The 18,922-nt window shown below is 33.3% G+C and overlaps 1 protein-coding gene across 1 annotated transcript; it reads right to left on the reverse strand.

The window, feature by feature from the left end:
- Window positions 1-12,693: 12,693 nt before the first annotated feature.
- On the reverse strand, window positions 12,694-18,625 carry LOC148939084 (uncharacterized). Its single transcript, XM_089107299.1, has 3 exons — window positions 18,559-18,625; window positions 13,491-13,649; window positions 12,694-12,992 (listed from the first exon to the last, which is right to left on the reverse strand). Exons 1-3 carry the CDS (start codon window positions 18,623-18,625, stop codon window positions 12,694-12,696), a joined length of 525 nt encoding a protein of 174 aa, XP_088963425.1.
- Window positions 18,626-18,922: the final 297 nt, after the last annotated feature.

Raw genomic sequence — 18,922 nt, forward strand, 5'->3', positions numbered from 1 at the left:
TTCATCAGTTTGAGACTATCACAAGTCCTTAAATAATTCCACAAAATTGATTCAAAGATCAACAGACTCAGAATTTTTCTATGTAGAAAAGTTTATTTTTCACAGAGGAGGGAAGCGGATTTCCTGGCATTATTTGAAGAAATGATCAAACATTAAACAAACAATAGACAGGTTTTTTCAACTGAATAGTAGAAGCAGTATTAAAACTTAAAAGAATAGGAATTATTCTGTATATGATATGCTGCTCCCTCCTCAATACTTCACTTTTTATCCTAAAGTTTGACGTTTTGTCCCAATTGCTTACGACAGTCTCATGAATTGTAAGGGTTGGGCCGTTCGATTAGAATTAGAAGGTTTTTTTAAAAGTACTGAAAACTTCAAGGTGAAGAGCAAGGTATTGAAATGAGGGCAATCCCCTTCGTATATGGTACTTTTTTTGTTAGTTTTAATTTTTAGTGTTGCTCCTTACTTTGAGTTGAAGAAAGTTTTTATTTATTTAATTCAATGAAGGGTAGACATATTCCTAAAAAATTATTTACGCTTGAAAAATGATTAATGAACTAAAAAAATAATTTAAACAATCTCTTATATAAAAGATTGCTTATTATTAGCTGATTTAAGTTAATAAATGTGTACTAGTAGTGGAAAAGGTATAAAAAAAAGTTGATAGCTTACAAAGACAGTGGTGATGTGTTATGTTGTTAAGTCTTGTGAAATTTGTTGTAAGTTTTTCCGTTGAATATATACATTCAATGTTCCCCCCAACATGGGTGAACCATACTGTTCATTTTTTTCTATTTTTGATTGTTTTAGAATCCACTATATCCACTATATAAACAAGTACTTGCCACTAAGATTATTTGTTATGCATTAAATAGGCGAAATATGGGATATGAAATTGCTACTAGATTGAAGATCGTTTGGGTAGAGTATTTTAAACGGGTTCTTAAGGTAAAAGGATTATATAATTTGGAGAATCATAGGTCATCATTTAGAAGTGAAAGACTCGTGGATATGACCAGACCTTCTAAAAAGCTCCTGAAGATGTCAGCTGCTGTATTGCGAGAGCAACATACTAATTTAAACGCCCTGTATAAGTTAAAGAATAGCTAATTGCAATAAAGAGAGTAAAGGAGAAATGTGGCCTGTATGATCTCTGGAACGAAAGCATGGGTACTGTGATTAGGGAGAAAGAAAATAAAGGGTTGCAGGACCAGGATATTCAAATGTGGCAAGACAAGAGTGTGAATTTTCGGCTACTAAATCTGTATGCACAGATCAGACAGGAACAGAAGGAGAAAATCTATTTTAGGACGAAAATATTACTTGGTCTGTTAGCAAATGGGGAACGATGGAAATATATGGATAAGTAAAAACCAGTAAAGTAAATTAAGCTGGCAACTTGATGGATCTTTTCGTTATCTAACATCACCTCTTGAACTTCAAATATTCCCAGTCTTAGCTACTTTGTCTTCTTGACATTAAGTTTTAAACATCATTGCCATTTGAACTCAAAAATCCTTGAAAAGTTCATTTATTTTTCCATGACAAATATTGGGGATAATTATAGTCCTGTTCTTCTACCCATCAAAGTGTAAAGATTGCAAATCTAAGATTCTACAATTTCTGCACAGATTATTGATTTTTGCTGTATCAAAGGGCTGAGATCTTACAGTTAACTATAAACCGAATATTAGAGAAATCTATTGACAATCTCATCAGAGTCCTTAAGCCACTGATCAGAGCATAACAAATAAATGCTTGTAAGAAGTCAAATTAAAGTCCTCAGATTGTCTTTAAATCCTATCTTTTCAGAATATGGAACGTCTTAAGCCCCGTCTTAATTGGTGTAACAAGGGTGTTAAGGATTTTGTGGCTTAGGAAGCTTATTCACAGATTATGGAGGGTAGATTTTGCCTTGTTTTAAATACAGTGTAAGACAATTAAGAGTGTAACAGCGATAAATTCAAAAATAAAAAATGTGGGCTAGCAGAAAAGTGTCGTTGACTTTTGCAGCTCTTACTTCTGCAGCTGCGTTATTGCTTTTGCAGGAAGAGGAGGGCCAAAGGACGCAAACTGAAGAGCTTCCCCGAACCCACAAAAGAAAATTAGTCTTTGGGCACAACCAAAGGTCAAACCACAGCCAGTATTTCAATTGGTTTGCTGAGGTTGGTACAGATCATGAGCTTTATAATCAGTGGGCCCGAATGAAAAAGGAGAAAATTGAAGAGCTGCTGGCCAAAATTGCTGATCATCCCCTTATGAAGAAAAAACATTCAAATTTCAAAAGACCAATTTCTCCTGGGGAAAGTTTGGCATTGGTTTTGAGGTAAATATTTCCAATATTTAGTGATTTCCTTCAGTTTGTAAAGCTAAATCCATCCTTATTATAATTTAGACATGTAGCTCTTGTTTTATCTTCTTTTACATCACTTACCCTCCCTGGTTTCAAATGTGATTTAGCCTACATGTTATCCCTCAAATATGAAATTCTGACAAAGGTGTCACAGGGAAATTAGAATAACTTTAAACAGGCCAAGCCTTCAGTCCCATAGGTTTTTTTTTTATACTCAGAACAAAAAAAAAATACAATAAGAGGGTTCTAGCCATAGACTTTGACTCTAATAGCACTAAGGCTTAGTTGTTTCCCATTAAAAATAGGCTGCTCTACTTTGATGGTAGAAAATGCCTACAATATGTTCCTCGTTATAAACAAAATTAGCAATATAAAAAATGTAGATTTTTTTTTCCTGGGAAAATTAGTCTTTGGGTACAACCAAAGGTCAAACCATAGCCAGTGTTTCAACTGGTTTACTGAGGTTAGTGCAGACCATGAACCTTGTAATTAGTAAGCTCAAATGCAAAAGGAGAAATTTGAGGAGTTGTTTGCCGAAATTGCTGGTCATTCCCTTATGAAGAAAAAAAATTCAAATTTCAAAAGACCAATTTCTCCTGCACTTTTGAATACTGATCCTCGGAAATGGCATCCTGACTTTAAAATTTAACCAGAAAGAAAATAACCCGTGACCTTAAGATGCATATGGATCACGGGTGATATCTGCTGAAGTAACACAGATTTCTAAACAATCTGGACCTCTTACCCTCCCATCAGCGACTGTGAAATTAAAGCCTTCATAAAAATTCTTGGAAGAACTGATTGTGATATACTATTTGTAAAATGATGACAAACTGTAGTACTAAAAAAAGCTAGGACAACATATTCATCCTCTCTCCAAGGTAAGTAATCGACCTTGGAAGGTGATCAACTGTTGTTGATTTTTTTAGGGGGGAGGGGGGTAGGATCCCACGCATGTGCCTGCAGTACTTGTTATTACTTTTATTACCCATTATCAAGCTTACAAAATGTTATAAATGCAGTAGAAACAAAGGAAAAGAGGACAACGAAATTTGAAATAAAACAGAACTCGACAACACGAACCAAACTGTACACAAACAAAAATATGCACAGGAACAAAAGTGTTGTTCCTGTGTCAATAATTTGACAAAAATAACAATGATAAACAGCACTTAAGTTATTATGGCATACCGTGAAGATTGGATTGGGTCAAATGCTTCTGTAAACCGATCGCAGTGATTAGTTACAGCGATGAGGGGTTAGCCATGCTTAGAAGATATTTTCTTATTTCTCTAAATATTGTCAATCTAAATTTTGTTCGAAACGGAGCTAGGGCTGATAAATGCCTCTGTAAAGGTAAACCGAGCGCAGCAACTAGCCACAGCAATTAGGGATTAGCTATGCTTAGAAGATAAGTCGCTACATATTGGAAGGTCGAGGTACATAATTTTAGGTGAAGATTTATTAGCATGGGGTTTAAAAACCCTAGTTTTGATTGTTTTCTTTCTTTATGTATGGCAGGCCAATATGGTTTAAGAAGTCATCGATATGTCTCTTTATTGTCAAGAATCTCCTGAAAAGTTTCAATTCCAGGTAATTTTTATGCAGTTCATATTATTGACTTATGAACAAAATGAACATACCCCTCAATGCCTTTTCTATGCTCTTTACAAATACAATAATTGCTTCTATCGCAAATTCACACTCACTCCCATAATTTGCAAATACATACCTTGAATTGGAATGTAGCCTACCTAACATGAATGGTTGATGGCAAAGTTTTTATAGCAAAATTCAGCACTATTTTGTTGACAGCATTCAAAAAACTTGAGACGGTAGGAAAACATTTTATATTTGAGTTGCCTAATAAATGAGGTTTGAATTGTTATAAATAAGTATTTTTGCAATACGTTACTCTTGAACAACTTATTTATAAACTAGTTATACGTTTTTAACCACTTTTAATAATTTAAGTAGTGTTTATAACTTCTTTGTGTGGTTGTAATTCAGGGTATATATTTGCAAATTAGGGTGGGGGGGGGTTGGTAAATTTGAATTTGCAATAGAAGCAATTATTATATTTGTAAAGAGCATAAAGCGGCGTTCACAAGCGTGGCTAGCTAGAATCCCATGTCTAGACACGTGTCTAGCCAGAATCCAATGTCTAGGCAACGGCCGTTCACATGTAAAATTCGGTACTTAGCTAAAACTACAAATTTAGTTTCAAATCTAGCCAATCAACAGAGCTTATGCGGGCAAAACTTTCAAATATTAAAATCTCTATTTTTACTGTCACATGCTAATCGATGAGATAAGCAAAACAATTGCCTTAGTGTGCTTTATTATTATGTCTGGTGTTGCAAATTCGCCTAAAATGAAAAAAAAACAATTAATGAGAAAAAAAAAATTAAATTTCAGCGTGTCTACCTAAGCGCCGAAATCTACTTGTGAACAGTCTTTGTATAGACATTGGATTCTGGCTAGACACTTGTCTAGACATAGGATTCTAGCTAGACACGCTTGTGAACGCCACTTAAAAAAAGGCATCAAGTGGTATGTTCACTTTGTTTGTAAGTCAATAAGATAAAATTCTACTTTAGCTACTTATGGCTATCTTGGAAAGGGGTTGGGTTAGGAAACTGAAACTTTCAGGGGTGGGTCTACAGGCTAAAGTTTGTCCTGGGAAGGTATTTTGAAGTACCTACCTCCACTCCTCCCTTTAGAGGGTCCTGAAATTTGCCTACATGATCCATTGAAATTTTGACAAAACAACATTTTACCTTAATTTTCGGTTATCATCTTCTTATTCTCTGGTTTTAGTTCTGAAAATGCAATTCCTGTTATTTGAGTAGAATTTTAAGCCATATCAATGTTTTTTTTTTCAAAATTTAGGAAATATATTTGTATATTTTTAAAACCTTATAAATTGGGAGTGAGACAAGTTGCCAAGCCTATGTTCACCTTGTCCCAAAATATGTCATTTCTGGAATCTTTAATACATTGACCCAAAAACACAAGCCCATGTGTATTAATTAGGGCTACACCTAGACAAATTAGGGGAGAAGCAATAACTATAAAGGAAAGGAACAATCAGCTTTAAAGTATCAAACAGGGAATTAAATTGTAGGCCAGCTACTCTATTTATTCAGTGCTTCTTTCTCAGAAGTAGCCTAGGCCTATGTATGGTCTTTATGAATGACTAAAGAAACTTACTTTATATGCCTATGCCTAAAATTAAAACAAAATGTCTGAATTCCAGTTTGAAAAAAAAAAAAAAAAAAATCAAGCAAGTTATAATGCCAGTCTTGGAACTTGAATACGTTTAATAAATCCGCCAACAGTTTTGACTTATTAGGTTGCAAAGATGTTCCATCTTTTGACAAGATAGGATTTTAAAAAATCTAAGTACCTTCATTTAACTTCTTAAACTCTTTTCTTACAAACACTTCTTTGTTATGCCCGGATCAATGGTTTAAGGACTCTGATTAGATTGTCATCAGATTTCAATAATATTCTGTTTGCAGTTAACTATAAAATTTAAGTACTTTGATAAAGCGAAAATAATTAATCTGTGCAGAAATCGTAGAATCTTTGATGCACTTTGATGGGTAGAAGAATGGGACTATAATTATCTCCGATATTTATAATGAAAAAATAAATGAATTTTTCAAGGATTTTGGAGTTCAAAGTGCAATAAAACTTAAATTTCATTTGAAACTTAAAATCAAGCAGACGAAATAGCTAAGACTGGTAATAAGTGAAGTTCAAGAGGTGATGATTGATAAAGAAAATATTAATCAAGTTGCAAGCTCAATTTATTTTGCTAGTTTTACCTGATCCATATACTTTCTTCCTTCGCCATCTTTTAACAGCCCAAGTAATCTCCTCGTCCTAAAATAAATCTTCTCCTTCTGTGCCTCTCTGACCTGTGCATACAAATCTAGTACCTGATAATTCACCATCTTCTCTTGCCATGTTTGAATCTCCTGGTCCTGTGACCTTTTCTTTGCTTTCTGCATTATCACACCGTACCCATGCTTTCGTTCCAGAGATCACTCAGGCCAAATTTATCCTGTATTCTTTTTATTGCACTTGGTTATGAACTATCCTTAAAATTATACAGGGCGTTTAAATAAATATGTTGCTTTCGCAATAGAGAAATATGACATCTTCAGGAGCTTTTCTGAAAGTCTGGTCATAACCACCTGTCTTCCATTTCTCCATGATGACCTATGACCTATGTCTCACCAAATTATCAAATCCATTTAGGCAAAGAACCAGTTTAAAATACTATACTTGAACGATCTTCAATTTTTTTGAAATTTCATATTCAATATTTCGCTCATCTAAAGAATTAAATATTCTTAGTTGCAAGCAGGGTCGTTACTAGCCAAAATTTTTTTACACGGGAGGGGGGGGGAGAACAATAGTTTACCGACTGGCTGGTCATTTTTAACGACTTTTATTGTAAAAAATTTGAATAATGTTAGTTTAAAATACAAAACGTAAATTCACTGCAAGAGTCGGTAAAAACGCTGCATTTACTATATTAGATTATGTCACTATTTTAGTGTTGTTTATTTAACCAAATGGAAATTTGGAACACCTTCTGTAAAATCACGGCAGGAGTCGAAAGAACTGCTGCGTTTACCGAAAAAGTTCAAAATTCCTGTAGATTACATGTCAGTATTTTCGTGGTCTTTATTAAGCCACCTAGAATTTGAAGGGCGTTGGAAAAATCATGGTGCAGATCGCCACAATTTTTGCTATCTTTATGTTTACCTACTGACCAAAAACAGTAGGAGGGGGGTCCCCCACATACGTGACGGCCCCGTTGGCAAGAACTTGTTTATGCCTCTTTGAGTCATTAATCATACCTACCTGGCTCGCAGCCAAGATATGAGAATCAGGCTTCCCTTTTAAAAACTTATCTATATATTTTATTAAACTTACTTTTTGCTGTCAAATTAAAACAGAAATTTATAAACTCTTCTTAAGAACTTACCAATAGGCCCACTGTGCCCTATGGGTTTTAATATTCCCGAAATTTAGAGGATTTCCCAGAAAATCTTGCAAAAACGGAGCAGCAAAAACGCCAGTTCCAGACGCATTTCCTCGATCTCAACCCTTCTCTTTCACCACCTTTCCTCAATTCTTACGCTAATTTTTAGATTAGCAATTAATTTTTTTTATTTCAGGGCCAGCAATTATTTTTTTTTCAAATTCAGACTTAAATGTTTCCTTTCTAAATAATGATTGTACTATCAATACGATGCTGTCGCGTATTCATTTATTCTTACCAATAATCCATAAAAAACAAACAACATAAAGCAAACAAAATACATTATTTTTGTATAAAATACTACAATTCGCATTTCCACTAGGGTTATCATGATTGAACCATATTTTATCCGTGGGGGAGGGGGTTCAACCATAATGAAGCATCAGTCTAATATACAGGATTCCAAAATATAGAAAAATTGAAAAGTTTCGTTCCCCCATGTTGTGGGAAACATTGAATGTATTTATTCCACAGAAAAACTAACAACAGAGTCACAAGATATAACAACTTAACACATCAACACTGTTAATGTAAGCAACCAACTTTTTTTATTATACTTTTTCCACTACTAGTACACATTTATTAACTGAATTCAGTTAATAACAAGCAATCTCTTGTTTGAGAGATGTTGTAAATCATTTTTTGAGATCATTAATCATTTTCCAAAGGTAAATAATTTTTTAGGAATATGTCTACCCTTCATTGGATTAAATAAATAAAAAACTTTCTTCAACTCAAAGTAAGGAGCAACATTATAAATTTAAACGAACAACAATAATACCATATACGAAAGGGATTGCCCTCATCTCAATCCCTTGCTCTTCACCTTAAAGTTTTCAGTACTTTTAAAAAACCTTCTGATTCTAATCGAGCGACCCGGCCCTTATGGTTCATGAGGCAGTCTTAAACAACTACAACAAAACGTCAAACTTTAGCGTAAAAAGCGAAGTATCGAGGAGGTAGTAGCCCGTCTCACACACAGAATAATTTGTATTCTTATAAGTTTTAATACTGCTCCTAACTTTCAGTTTAAAAAACTTGTCTTTTTTAACTTGTTTGATAATTTCTTAGAATGATGCCGGGAAATCTGCTTCCCTCCTCTATGGAAAATAAACGTTTCCACAGAAAAAAATTCTGAGTCTATTGATCTTTGAATAAATTTTGTGGAAGCGATTAAAGACATGAGATAGTCTCAAACTGATGAAAGACTCAAATAGTCTATCAGTCTTGTGAGCCATTTGAAGGCAATTGGAGATCAAAAAGGTGATTCAAAGATAAAATAAAATTTTTCCTAGAACCCAACAATAACTTGAAGAACAAAAGAATGAGTGGCTAGCTGACACACACTTGAGGCATTGGTTTTCATCTGTGGAGAAGATCAGCACTGTCGGTCGTGGAATGGAGATCAACAACGGCAGTTTGAACTTGTGTTGTCTAGTTTGGACTAATCTAGTGACGGATCCTATCTCTTCACTAGATTCGCTTGCATTAACGTGCTATTCTACAAACACTAAGACTTATTTCAGACGAAAGCAATTCAACAGAAGACGGCTCTTAAGCTTTTTGTAACAATTGCTCTCCAGTTTTTACTTATTCTAGAAATAAAGAGCAGTATCTGTGGTCCGACATATAATGCATCCAAGCAATTCAGATACTTCACTTGTACCACAATGCGAGCAAATCTACGATTTTTAAAACTTAATTTACTTATGTATTCGAGTTTTGTAATAGCTAGTTGTTTTACATACCTAATTACACGCCTCATTCACGCTTCAGAGTAAAATCAACAAAAGAAACATAAAGAATACTTAAAATATATATTGATATTTACATATAGGCTATTTGCTTGGCCCAAGAAACGCAACCAGAAGACATCTTTCTAGTAACCATTAAAACGTGACTCACCCAGGTTTATTGCTATAAGTCAAACGACTATCCCAGGAAAAATATTTGAAACAGGTAAAATGAACCCTTTTTCAATCTTTAAAAGTGCCTATGCTAGAGAGCCTCAGCTCAAAAGTTAATCTCAGTTCAAGGCTTAGTAATGCTCTTTTCTTGGGGCTAGCGTTGACCTATGTATAAAACAACGTGATTTTTATCAGATTGCTGAATAACGAGGTGTAAATAATATTTGCTAACTATATAAAACGAGGTTTGTGAACAAGTTTTGAGAACTTTGGTGGTTTTTAGACAGTTTGAATTAATGTGAACGAATGCAGTTTAAAAACGGATTCTGGACCTTTTCATGTTTATTTCAGTTTATTTCCTCCTTCGATTGAAGTACTCCACTAGATCTTAAGAATTTCTATTTGTAGGACTTCCATGAAGTTGCTTCCAATACAGCTTTACCTTTGCCCCTCTATCATCTTCAAATGTATGGATACAACCCTAGTTTATAATATGTTAAAGGTAACTATTTGGTAAAAAAAATAATAAAAAAAAAACTCCTTTCCTGGTTTAGTAGTTCAGACAGATAAGAGAACAAGGCTTTAACCCTACTCACCCACCCAATCATCTAGGATAAATAATACACCCAATCACCATCAAAGGCTTCAGAAAGACCGCATTGATTGGAAATCCAAAGAACTAATGCCCTCTTTAAGAGTTGAAAGCGATTGAAGGGCTACCAGCCCCCTCCGACGCACCTCTTCTCCCAAGTTCATTGAATCAAATTTTTCAAGAGAGCCATTTTATTCAGCATAGTTGAAAGGTCCAACCACAGCCCAAGAGGCAACGGCTGTAAGTTATGCAATTCACCCATTGTTTACACATAGTATTTTTTATTGGGATGGGGGTAATTTTAACCTTTGGTAACCAAAAAGGTCAATGGCAGTCAAGTGAAGGTTTCAGGGAATGTTGAACTAAATGAAAGCACACGATGTTCATGCAGATTGTCAAAAGGGCCAAATTCAGGGAAAGATGAGGGGGATTATCAATTGACTCAAACGCAAGATGTACACGCTACTACAACTACTATTTCTATTGTATCTACGATTTCTATTTCTATCTACAATTTCTATGTACTTGAGAAATGAGGTACATACTTTTTGGCCCAAATCAGTTCCTTGATGAAATGTTGCTAGTCTTTGAATTTCTAGGGGTGCCAACTTTTAGAAAACTGCACACGTCAGGTGTTGCATGCCAAGCGTGCCAAACATGGCGAAACCGTACCACGTGTGAAGGGATTACGCCAGTCTTGGCGGAACTGAGCGGCACATGTAGAACTCTGAGATGTACGCCAGGTGGCGCAAAATGGTAGACCCCCCCCCCTCAGAAAATTGAATGCGGTACTGGCTATATCGAAGATAAGTCTATGCAATGGGTACATTCCCTATCCTACGAAGCAATGCCGTATCTTGAAAATATTTGCCCATTGCATAGACTAATCTTCCATATAGCCGGTACCGTATTCAATTTTCTGAGGGGGGGGGGTCTACCATTTTGCGCCACCTGGCGTACATCTCAGAGTTCTACATGTGCCGCTCAGTTCCGCCAAGACTGGCGTAATCCCTTCACACTTGGTACGGTTTCGCCATGTTTGGCACGCTTGGCATGCAACACCTGACGTGTGCAGTTTTCTAAAAGTTGGCACCCCTAGAAATTCAAAGACTAGCAACATTTCATCAAGGAACTGATTTGGGCCAAAAAACCTCATTTCTCAAGTACATAGAAATTGTAGATAGAAATAGAAATCGTAGATACAATAGAAATAGTAGTTGTTGTAGTAGCGATTAGATTCTTTTAAACAAATGGCACATTTCCTTGTCACTCCCATTTGGTGTTCCATGAAATGAACAACAAAATTACTGTAATTACGACATACTGCAGGGCAGACATCACACTCTATTGGTGAAAGCTCTTCACAGCCAGTGTCAATGTGAAGATCTAGAATCAAAAGGGATTTCTCTGCTTTTCCACAGGAGCCGCAACGCCAGATTCCAACGGTTAATTCTTCAATAGCCCTCTCTGTCAGCTTTTTCACACTAAGGATGGGTTTTGGGCCAAAGAGTATTGGCTGACTCACACCAACAGACCTGCACGCAGTATAATTCATCATTCCTGTAGTAAAAAAAAAATTAAAATTTTTTTACCAAAATTAATAAATAAGAAAAACGATCTAAAATAAGAAAAAACAATTAGATATTAGCATTATGAAAATTCGGGCTCAACTGATATTATCAGACCTATATGGGGGTCAGTGTCAATATCGGATATCGGTAAATAAATATCGGATATCGGCCAATTTTTTTCTTTCGTTTTTACGCAACTTATTCAGAAGATGGCTCCAGATTTCCTAATATAATTTTTGCTTGTGTGAAAGGTTTCAATTAATAATTTTTTCGTCAAGCTCTCCATGCTGAATGTCTATCTTTCTTCAAATCATTCGAGAATATTTTTATAGAATTTAAATAAAAAAACTTTTATTTCGACTTGACATTATATTAAATGTGTTTCGGTTTTTTTTTCCATAATTACAAAAAATAGATTGTATAATAAAACATATTAGGTCCATTGAATTTGAAAAAAAAATATTATTTTATAATAAGCGTTCACATATTAATAATCTTCCAAAGACAGCTGAACCTTCCGGTTGTGACAGATTATTTTAACACCGATGAAATAAAAATAATATTATAAAAAATATCATTTATTATTGATAAATTCCGGATGCCATAAAATATTTAGATTTCAAAAATTGTAAATAGTTCTGAAGAAAAAGAAATTCCCTAATGAAAAAAAAATAAGCGCCAGATAATCCAGTAATTATTTTTTATTTAATAAATAATTTACTTTAAATTTTAATTCTATAATTGTGTATATTTAGTCTTGTTTGAAAATTTTCTCTGAAGCAGCATCATGTTCGAGAGAAAATTGGTCTTCAAAAGTGCAACTTTCTAATTACTTAAAAAGAAAGTTTTTAGATTAATGTTGAGAGGCTCAAGACCCACTTTTAGCATTATATTATTTCAGTACTTTGTATTTAAATTCCTTTGATCTACTTGCTTACGAATCGAAACGTAAACTAAGCCTTACTATAGACTTTTGGCAATAACACTTAATGACTTATTTTAATGTAAAAATATTTTTGGCAATACCATTTAAATACTAAAACCGTGAAAAACGTTAAACTCAAGTAACTGCACTTCCCAGAACCCATCAATAGATTTAAGAACTTTCATTTGGATGATTGTTTTTTTTTTGTTTAACTGAAAGTAGACATAGTTACAGAAGAGGACGACGGATTTCTGAATATCCGATGATACTTTTTGGAGAATCAAGAGGGTGAACACACTAATTGGTAGTTCATACATCCTGGAATAAATTTTTGGAACTGGAACTGGTTTGTTAGGTAGGAAAAATCTTTCGAAAAGTGATCCTTAATAATCCTGAATTTTAAAGTATCACTGATAATTCCAAACATACCTTTGTCATTTCTATCCAGTTCCTGTGAGTCTGTCTCAGATGCTATATCCAATGAAATATCCAAAGGTCGATTTTGATGCTCAGATGACGGAATATAACTAGAAGTTTCTCTCATCGTTTCAGTATCAATTGATGAAGCAGCTTCAGCTTCTACAAAATAAAAGGAATTAACATATAGAAAATCAATCTATAATAACATTGTTTGAATAATTTACCCAGACAGAATGAAACCCACAGAGCATACAAATATCAGTCTACAAATTTGGAAAATTAGATATAAGAAGATGCGGGAACAAATTCAAGAGTGATAAATTTCATTGTTACGAACCAAGTTTCAGAAATTTAGAGTTTTATTCACAGATTTTCATATCAAGTAGTTAGTAGTTAATGTTTATGATTAGAAACAGATTCATTTGTCAACATTGTAAAACTTTTAGCCTACATGAAAAAGGGTGTACAACATTAAATCTCACAATCGTTTCGTGTTTAACGCTAGTAACACTTTTAATGCAAGTAAAAACTTTCAGTTACGCTATTTGAAGCTATATGTAATGTTTTATGCTTTATCATAACAAAAAGAATCCTTGGAACAAATTTTTTTCTGTATCATTAAAAATTTATTCAGCAACAATATTCTTTTAATTATACCTTGATAGTCTCTGTCAACTTCCTGGGAGTCAAATTCTAGAAGTGACGTGGAAATCCTTGGTAAAAAAGCCTTAGGGAAATTTTGATATTCTACTGATAGAGGGGAATTTGAAGTTTCCATCAGGGTTTCGGCAGCACTTGTTAAAGAATCTTCAACACCTACAATAACACACAAAAATAACAAGGAAAAAGAAACCCTAAATAGCTATGAAAACACAATCTCGACAAATTACTCAACAACTTAAACAATGCGCCTCCAAAACCCAAGAAAGCAAAAAAAAAACAGAGAGCAAAATTTAAAACGGTGGTAAAACGAAACCCTCAAACAAAACTGAAGAGTGATAATCTAAACATTATTTCAATAAATTTCATTAATTGTCTTCCTTTTCACAAATTTTTGGAATAATCTAAAAAGCGTTCCTCTTTTAAGAAAAAGAAAACAGGAAAATTTGAAATTACAATTAATCGAACTAGTTCAAATGAACAAGAGCTATTAGACATTGTTTGTTCCAAGAGTTTTTGTTTTCTATTGTTTTGAGCTAGACAAAAGCGAATAAATTACAAAAAAAAAGTATTGACGGTAAGTCTTCAGTGGGATATACCCAAAGTGCAGGGGTAGTTTATAGGAGTGGGAACTGGCACTAGTGTTGACAAAAAAATATCAACACCATCTAGTGCCTGGAATTTTTTCAAGCTCTTTAATCACCTTTCTGTCAGGAATTGAGATCATAAACTTATAACTACCTTAATTTAACTAATTACACTAATTATTATTACACTGCAACTTAAAAGTACCACTTGGCAAGTAGACTGTGGTCTTCTTTATGGATGAGGGGCCTGAAACTACTAAAATGTAAGAGTTGTTTGCGCTTTGTAAAGAAAAAAGAATAAAATCAAGTTGGAACAAAAGAAAAAAAAATCCGAAAAAATATATTTGTGGCTTTAATATATCACAATGCTACTTTTTTGTCTCTGGTTTTCAATTTTAGTTCAAACAACTTTTTAATATTGAGAACTGATGCATAAATTAATTTAGAGAACTACAGGATTAAGGGTTATCTTAGGATTAAGAGAATCTGTAAACACATTACACAAAACAGTCGGTAATTGCCGTTAGAGGTGATCATAGTAGAGCTTTCCGGTCCTCACCAAATACTTGAACGCAAGAGCAATTGTTTTCGGTAAAGTACCACACACAGAATATTGTCAGTCGGGTATCAAAATGACGTATCTCCATATCACACTGGAATGGCCTCAAATCTGTCGTTTTATTTTATTATTTCAATTTTTTTTCAATGAAAAGTACTAGAAAAATACGGTTTTCAAATACCCCAAAAGAAATATCTTTCTAATTCTACGAGGGTTTATACACCCTGGACCTCAATAATGGAATTTCATATCTAACACAAAAACTGTCTTTCGTTTCTATTATTAAAGCCCGGTAGGACTTGTTATGCATCTCTAGTTTGATATTGCCACAGATACTTTATAGCATATACAAATGTTGTCAACCTCTTTTGAAAAATAAAAAGCATGATCTCCAAAACACATGTAGTTTTGAGTAAATCGCAAGTGAAATTCAAGCATTTAGAGGGTTTGAGAGACCTCAATCTCATTTGTCATAGCTCTTATTTGTAAACATTGATTTGCATTTGGACTTTATTTTGTTTTTCTCAGTGGGATAAATTAGCAAAAATTTAGGGGGGAGGGGGAATGTATATTCCAACATATAAGAGGGTGGGGATCTTTTTTCAATTTTCTCTGTGAAAAAAACAAAAAAAGGCATTTTCAGTAAAAATGCCCGAATAAAGGTATTTTTTAACGTCTAAGGGGTGCCAAAAAATATAGAAGACACAGGCCCTCTTGCCGCCTAACCAACACCACTGGTTGTTAATGTTATGACAAGCAAAAACACATTGCTCGAAATATAAATCATTTAAATAAAGCACAAAAAAACGCATGGCTTTAGAGAATTTAGAGGGATTATAGCCTCGATGTTATTTGCCATAAAGTATATATTATAGTGCATGCTATAAAAACAAGCTTCGATGACATAAATACTTGCCAGAAAAATCTAGATTTGAAAATACACGGGCTCAGCCTCCGGATAAAGAAAAATAAACTACTGGCTATTTTCAGCTAAAAGAAAGGATCAACAATAAAACTTAAACGAACAGAAATTATTCCCTATATGAAAGGTGCTGTTCTCTTCTCAACGCCTCGCTCTTTACACTAAAGTTTGACTCTTTGTCACAACTCTGCTTTTTAAAGTAATAAAAACTTTAGCGTAAAGAGCGAGAGGCTGAGGGGGGGGCAGCCCCTTTCAGGTACTAAATAATTTCTGTTCGTTTTAAGTTTTAATGTCGATCCTTACTTTCAGTTAAAAAACTTGTTTTGTTTTTATATAATTTCTGATCGTTTTTCAACTAATGCAGTTTCGAATTTGGCTCATAGTACATAAAACAAAATTTGCATATTAATTTTGGAAGATTTTTTCCGAATATAAAGGGTTGCCCGCTTTTCATTACCTTGTTCTTTAAACTAAATCTGTTAGCACTTTTAAAAAAGCTACATATTCTAATTAAAAAGTCCCCGTGTTTCAGTGCTGTTAAATACGGTTTTACAGCGTATTTCACAGCCTACTGTTAAATACGAAATACGATCAGTCAGTTGGGTACCCAGAACAATCCGTAAAAAATTTCTATGTAAAATATCTAGGAAATCTTCATCCGATTTTCAGAGTACCTCTTTATAACCCCTATGCTTTCTGATCATAACACAATTTGTGCTTTACTAAAAAAAAAAAAAAAAAAAAAAAAGTGGATTGTCAGTCAAATTGACATATAATGACATTTATTTGTTAAGGTTTTGAAAAATTTTTAATTAATGTATGTAAGAAAGGTTGAAACATTTCAAACTTTTTTTTTGTTTTCATTAACGGTCAATTTTTTTTCTGGTATTGAGAAGGCATAAGAGTTATCAGCCATACTCGGGTTAATTATTGCTAGTTTTGAGTTTGACTCGGCGTTCTATTGTAATTTCTGTGCGTTTTGAGTTTTATTTATTTATTGATAGTGATTTGAGGTAGTTTTACGTTTGGAAGAATAGTTCACCTTATTTTTGCACATTTTTGGCTTCACGGAGCCATTTACTTTTCTTTGGAAAACCTGTCTTGTGGAAAAAGTTTTTAAAATAATTTCTGTTCGTTTTTTATTGACATAGTCTTTTTCATTGAAAAAAATATTGTATATTGTTTTGTATATATATATATATAATATTGTATATGGAAAAAAATATTAATAGATTTTGTCGTTACCCAACGTCAATTTTTCATCTTCCCTTATTCCTAGCCTTAGTGACTTAGTCTTCTTAACATTTATTTTCAAATCTATTCTAGAACCCTGAACTCGCAAAACCTCTAAAAGTTCATTAATTTTGCTCACATTTTCATCTAGGATTATTAAATCATCAGCATAATCTAAGTCCAGGAGATTTTTTTCTCCACAGTTGGGTCCATGGCTTCACATTGCCTTTCATGTGATTCTGAATACAAAATTCATCAAAATTACACATACACAGTTGGATACTATAAAAGCATAAAAACTTTACTAAATCTTTAGAAACCTTATTATTTTAAATAATAGTGTTGAAAAACACCCCTTACGTGGACTAATTTCTGTTCTTTTTAAGTTTTATTGTCGCTCCTTGCTTTAAGTTAAAAAAAACTTCTTTTTTTATTCAATTTCTGAACGTTTTTGAATTAATGCAGGTTTTGATTTTGGCTTACCGTAAATGAATAATTAAAATGAAATTTGCATATTAATTTTTTTTTTTTTTGGCTAAATGGCTTTCTCGAAATTTTTGATCTGACGATTTTGAGAAAAAAGGGGTGGAAGAGGGGGTCTAGTTGCCTTTCAGTTTTTTGGTTACTCAAAAAAGACACTAAAACTTTTAATTTTATTTACGAACGTTTTTATTTGTAATAAATATACCTAAGCTACAAATTAACTTACGTAACGAACTTTTATATTCTTATATTTTTAATACTTATATTATGGGGTTCACCCCCTAGTCAATACCTCGCTCTTTACGCTAAAGTTCTAATTTTATTCCAATTCTTTCAGAATTTGTTCTTCAATTTCAACAAAGCATCCTTGAACACATTTTAGCAAGCTTCTGCATTTTTTATTTGTAGCTACTATATAATTTGGTTCTTTTGGTTTTTAAGTAAAACTAAGTCAGTTAAAAATGTCTAAACCCACACTCAAGGCCATATTCCAGATTTTAGTTGGGAGAAGGGGGGGTATAACCACTAAAAAAAATGCATCAAGAATTGCTTACATGTATTTTTTTATACGTTTAAAAGTCAGACAAACATTTCAGGGGGGCGGGAGGGGATTGAACCCCTCCCCCTTCCTGGATACACCTTTAAAAAGAAATTGAAAACAGAATAATATAGCCAAATCCAAGAAGAATTTAAGTTGAAAATTATATATACAGATTACAATATTTTTTATGAAATTGCACTAAAATATTGTTCTTTAATTCTAACAAGGCATCCTTTAATGTTTTTTTTAGCAACGTTCCATATCCTTGATGTGTAGCTACTATATAATTGTGTTCTTTTTTTATGTTTGCTAGGCCAGCTACAAAATATCTAAATACAAAATTTTAAAAAGTTGTATAAAAGAGTTATGACTAGTAAAATAAGTTGATCATTCAGATAAATATTATGGCTGCCAGATAACAACCTTCACTTTTGGTTGAAATTTGTTTTTTATTATACCTGCATTACAAAAAGAGAAAATTCTTCTGCCAGATGTTATATTGCCTCCTCAAACATACGAAATTACAGTTAATATTTTACGTTTCATTTGCTTTGTATAGCAAAAGACTTTAATCTACCTTAGCTCTTAAGGGTTTGATACAAGGGTATATGCAGTTGCATATTTCTTTGTAACTTTTCCTGAACAATACTTAATAAGCAAGAGAACACAAGAAACTTTTTACTAAAGCAAATATAGCTTTAATTTTATTTTGTTACCGTAAATTTAATTGAAAAACTTACCATTCTTAACAGCAAAAACTTCAGAGTTGGTGACATCTCCAGCCACTGGAATTTGAGGGATGTCCATAATAAAGCCTCTGAATCAAGTAAATACTGCTTATCAAATTTATTCTACTAGCAATAACACTTGGATAGAATACTCCAGTAGTACAGGGGTGAGTAGAAGCACAAAGTCCCTGAAAATACACAAGTTACAGTGACTCCTTTGAATTAACACAAAGCTAATTGTGTCTTCATGTAGTTGAAACCATAAGTTAAACTTCCTCAGCAGTCAATAGGATTTGAAATGACATTAGCTTTTTTTTTTTTTAAATAAAGAAAATAGTAAAATTTAAAGGTTGTCTACATATTGAAAGATAAATAA

This window comes from Artemia sp. Qi Xiang Cuo, unplaced genomic scaffold (genome assembly GCF_049724085.1).
Source record: "Artemia sp. Qi Xiang Cuo unplaced genomic scaffold, ASM4972408v1 HiC_scaffold_22, whole genome shotgun sequence".
In the NCBI taxonomy this organism is placed as follows: Eukaryota; Metazoa; Arthropoda; class Branchiopoda; order Anostraca; family Artemiidae; genus Artemia; species Artemia sp. Qi Xiang Cuo.